Here is a 5035-nt window from a genome sequence, read left to right on the forward strand (position 1 = left end):
TGACTCTGGGAGGTTCTCAGTGTGAAATCTGGTGCTGCCCAGGTGAGTTACAGGGATTTCCTTTGTGTTCTAAAAGATTTCCTTGAAGGAAGGAAGAAAATAGAATTTATCGAAAATCCAACCTAAATATTTCTAGGAGTTAAGACCAGGTCTGTCAGCAATATTTAGCACAAACTCCTTTTTTTTTTTTATTTCTACTTCATTTCGCTCTTGTTTTCCTCATGTCTGCTGTGATTTTTTGCATATCCTGATTTAAATAAGTGAAAACAAGAGATTATTTCTTTTGACCTATCCCCAGTGAATGGATTGCCAATATTTTGCAGAAAAGTTGAAATTCCAGAATGGTTTGAGTTGGAAGGGACTTTAAAAATCATCTGGTTCCAGCCCCTGCCATGGGCAGGGACAGCTTCCAATACACCTAAATATGTGTGATTTCAGTACATTTTCAACTATTAAGCATTTCTAGTGATAGTCAGTGTAGAAAACAGTTCAAAAAAACTTTAAAAACCCCAAGAAATCTTAATTTTCTACAACTTCCTGACAGGAGGGTGGAGGACAGGAGGGTAAAGCTCTGCCAGGGCAGGTTTAAATTGGATATCAGGGGAAATTTCTTCATCAGAAAAGTGTCTTCCAAAAGAATGGAACTTCCCTTTCCGTGATCATCACCTGTGTGGGACAATTCTCTGGAAATTGTGAAAATCTTCCAGGTTGAAAAGCCAGAACTGGGGCAGGGACCTGCCTGGTGCTGAAGGTCAGGCTGATTAATGCCCCATTGTGTCTCAGAGCTGGGAAAGTGCAGCAGGAGGAAATTTAAGGATGAAATTTAAGGATGAAATCACCTGCTGCCACAGCTCTGGGGGATTCTGAACCTGGAGCTGGTTTTACAAGTGTGAAATATGTGGGGTTTTCCCCTTCTTAGGGAAACATTACCACAGGTGCCCTATAGAGCAGAGTTTTTCTGCTATTTTTGATAAATGAGGCCTGGCAAAATCATTTTGTCGTGTTTTTATTTATTTTGAAGGATCATACATCATGAAAGATGATCATTTTATCAGTGAAAACATTTAAATTTGACCTTTATCTACAGTGTATGAGATTTCTGAGTAGAATCTGACACTTGGCTGTGTGACAACCTTGTGAGCACAGGACAGAAATCTGAAATATCACCCTGGAGAAATGGTCAATCCAGAGTATTTTGTTATGTTCCCATTAGTTACAGGTTTCAAATTTGCATTTGATGTTGTACTTTGAAAAAATCCTGAATTTAGAGCAGGGATTTTTTAAAAATCAGAGGGGTTTTGGGTATAAAAAAAGTATTTATTCAACAATTTTAATATATTATTGTAATAATTATAAATATTATTATTATAAATATTGTATTAATATATCATTATTGTTAGTATTAATAAATATTATTGCAATACTATATTATTGTATTATAATTACAATAATGTTATATTATTATTCTATGTTACATTAATTACATGACATTAGATGCTATATTAATACAATATATAACATTAAAACTGGTGGTGTTGCTTCTCTGTTGCCATTGCATTTGCCTCTAGGAATTATGGCTGAAGAAGACCAAAATGAAGCCAAAAAAAGCAACAAAACACTCATATTTTCACAGTTTCAGTAGGGAGAGAAGCTCAGATTGAGACTTTTTATTCCTTGAGAAAGTTACCAAAGGCCCCTTCTGAATTGGCAGGTGAATAAAATAATGATTTACACAAACAGGCCTCAATATTTGCTTTTTTTGCAAAAACAGCTAAACTGAAATGAATAAAATTAAAATGTGAAAAGCCTGAAAATTCTTTCAGGCTGTGGAACTTTTCCTCCTTGGTGGAAAAACCTTCAGGATCTGCATCAGCGCCTCCTCTTTGCCTGAGCAAAGGGCTCAAGGTCCTGGATGAATCCTTCCATCCCACAGGCACAGGATTGTCCCTGATTTCTGCTCCTGACTCATCCAGCAACATCTGAAATTATCCCTCAATTGCTTCTCCCACCTTCAGGATTCTGCATTTCACACCTTTTCCATGCTCTTTGCATTTGCATGGCTGGCAGCAAGGAAAAAATAGAATTTCCAGAGGTAGACATCTGATTTTTCCCTTCCCTGTACTGTTCCTCAGCTTCCCAGAAATTGTGAGCCACAAAACTCTTCCTTTCTTGAATATGGAGGTTGTTTGGGCATGGAAAACTAAAAATTTGGTAATTTAAACAACATGGGAGTGGTCAAATCCTGTTCTCTCAATTAGTTTTAGAATAAACTGAGGGATCCCAGCTGAGGGAATGTAGTGGGGAAGGGAAAAGAAGGATTCTGCCTTGCCAGTGAGTGTAAGGAAGATTTCTCTTCAAGTCTGGAGGTAAAACAGAGTTTATCCCAAACTGCATGGCAAGTTGTCATAATTTTGCCCACCAGTTTATTAGCTTGAATTTTCCTTTAAAAAATTCACAGAATCCCAGACTGGTTTGTGTTGGAAGGGACCTCAAAACCCATCTCATTCCAGCCCCTGCCATGGGAAGTTCAGATGATCTTGGATGTAAAAAGGGTTAAAAAGAAAAATCTTCTATTTTTTCAGATTTTTAAAGTTTTTTAGGTACCACCTTAAAGAACCAAAAAGAGGAACTTTCAGGTTTTGCTCAAAGCATGTTGCTACCAGGTGGATGGAGATGATATGAAAATCTGTGGAATTCCCTAATTAAGGAAGTTTCTGCTGAGTGGAGGAGATGGATTCAGCCTTTATACAAAGGCAGTACACTTGTTCTCACTGTCTTTACATTTTTCTGTAGTAGCAAATCTTAAATTTCAGACTTTCTTTCACTGTTTGCTCTGTGCAAAATTCTTGAGTTTGCTGAAGGTGGCAGAATTCAGGATGATAAGAAGCAAACAGAGTCTTGCTCCTGTGTTAAATTTGGATTGTTGAGATGGACTCATGGAAGGAAGATAGACAGAGTTCCATAAACCAGCTCTGAACCCTAGGCTATTTCAAACCTTCAAATTCTTGAATTTAACCAGTTTGAAACAGGATGATGTTGATGATATAACAGGCAAAATAATATGTGACAATTAGCATTAAAGGGTTAAAGGGTGGGTAAATTAAAGGGTAAAGGTTTCTGAACTTGATGAATAGCCACTGATTTTTCCTGAATATTCCTGATTTCTCCTGAATATTCCTGATTTTTCCTCTGACAGATCTTTTTAATTTCATGCACATGTGCTTTTGAGTGAGGTTCTATAAAAAGTCAGACTTTTAGTCAGTGAAATTTCACCGAGTGCTGCTGATAGCACCATGTGAGAAGGTCTTTCAGTCTTCTTACCCTGCTGGAAATGAGGCAGATCTGAAAGAAAATCAATGTTTGTTGTGTGGCAGCAATTGCAGGAGTGCAGTGAGGATGAAGAGGACAGGGAGTGCCTGAAGCAGGCCATCACTGCCCTGCTGAGCCTGCAGTGCAGCATGGAGCGCATTTACAGCAAGCACTCCCCGCGCCGCCGGCCCGGGTAAGCACCCCAGAGCTTCCCTGCCTCCCCACAGCTGCCAGGGAGGGACATAAATCCCCTTTTCCTGCTAGAAAATCTCTGTATTTCTTTTTCAAGGCATGCCTTGTTGCCAGTTTTCTTTGTAGATGGGCAGCAGCTCAAAATCTTACCCAATTGTAAGAATAATGTGAATATTTGTCTTGGTTTGAAAGGACAGGTGTCTGTTAAGGAAAGCAGGAGTCTCTCCTGATATGGAAAATGTAAACTGCTTCTCTATGAATTATTATAAGTTTGGAATTAAGGGGTTTTCAGGTGAAGATGTGGGAGCAGAAATAACAGTTTTTATTAGAGAAGAAAATAAAAATAACATTTAAAAATGCAGTAATACAAAACAGTGACAGAGTCAGAGCAGTCCCTGTCCCCCTGTGTGTCAGGGGGTGGCACAGCCCCATCCCATGGGGGCTCAGCCCTCCTGCAGTGCCAGCTGTGCTGCTGCTGCAGCAGGGATCCTGCACAAGGGGGGAGTTTTCCTCTGCAGCTCCAGGGCTGCTGCAGATGGGCCTGGGCTCCCTCTGGCAATGCAGGGCAGCAGAAAGCTGCTCCTCTGGCAATGCAGGGGGCAAAGGCTGCTGTGCTGCTCCAGGCTCAGATTGGATCCAGGTAGGAATGCTTGGCTCCTCCCCTGGGCGCAGCATCTCCCCATGGGATGCTGGAATTGGATCAGCCCTGCAGGGACACTCAGTGGCCATGGACAGCAGAGATCTCCTGGAGGGAGGATTGGCTGTGGCAGAGATAAAGAAAAAACTGCTAATGAACAGAAAATAACTGCCCCAGCTCTGACAGATAGGAAATAGAACACACGCCCCTAAACCACATCTTACAACCCAGGACAATATTCTACTCCTGCCCACCCAAAGCAGTGTATGTGGCTTATTTGGAACTTGATTAGGGCATTTTGAGGGAAAAAAAATCCCAATTTCAGCAATTAATTCCGTTGATTATTTTAGTCTTTTGGGATGGCAAATCTGGAACGTGCCCCCTGTGACTTTTTCTGTTCCTCCTGGCAGGGAGCCGGTCTGTCGCTTCTATCACCGGCAGATCAGGAGCAAACACTTGGCCATCAAAAAAATGAACGAAATCCAGAAAAACATCGACGGCTGGGAAGGCAAAGACATCGGGCAGTGCTGCAACGAGTTCATCATGGAAGGAGGGCTGACAAAAATCGGGGCCAAACACGAGCGCCACATCTTCCTCTTCGACGGGTTGCTGATCAGCTGCAAGGCCAACCACGGGCAGTCGCGGCTGCCCGGCTACAGCAGCGCCGAGTACAGGCTCAAGGAGAAGATCGTCATGAGGAAGATGCAGGTGGTGGACAAGGAGGACACAGCAGAGTACAAGCACGCCTTCGAGCTGGTGTCCAAGGACGACAGCAGCGTGCTGTTCGCCGCCAGGTCGGCCGAGGAGAAGAGCACGTGGATGGCGGCGCTGATCTCGCTGCAGTACCGCAGCACCCTGGACAGGATGCTGGACTCGGTGCTGCTGCAGGAGGAGAAC

At 42.3% G+C, this 5035-nt stretch overlaps 1 protein-coding gene across 1 annotated transcript in view; it reads left to right on the forward strand.

The window, feature by feature from the left end:
- The window catches only part of SOS2 (SOS Ras/Rho guanine nucleotide exchange factor 2), a 54776-nt gene that overhangs the window by 32682 nt on the left and 17059 nt on the right, over positions 1–5035 (forward strand). Inside the window, 2 exon segments of the mRNA XM_031066217.1 lie at positions 3375–3502; positions 4549–5035. The exon segment at positions 4549–5035 is cut by the window's right edge and continues 89 nt beyond it. Coding sequence (XP_030922077.1) covers positions 3375–3502; positions 4549–5035 — 615 coding nt within the window.

This window comes from Geospiza fortis, unplaced genomic scaffold, assembly GCF_000277835.1.
Source record: "Geospiza fortis unplaced genomic scaffold, GeoFor_1.0 scaffold23, whole genome shotgun sequence".
NCBI classification, from domain to species: Eukaryota; Metazoa; Chordata; class Aves; order Passeriformes; family Thraupidae; genus Geospiza; species Geospiza fortis.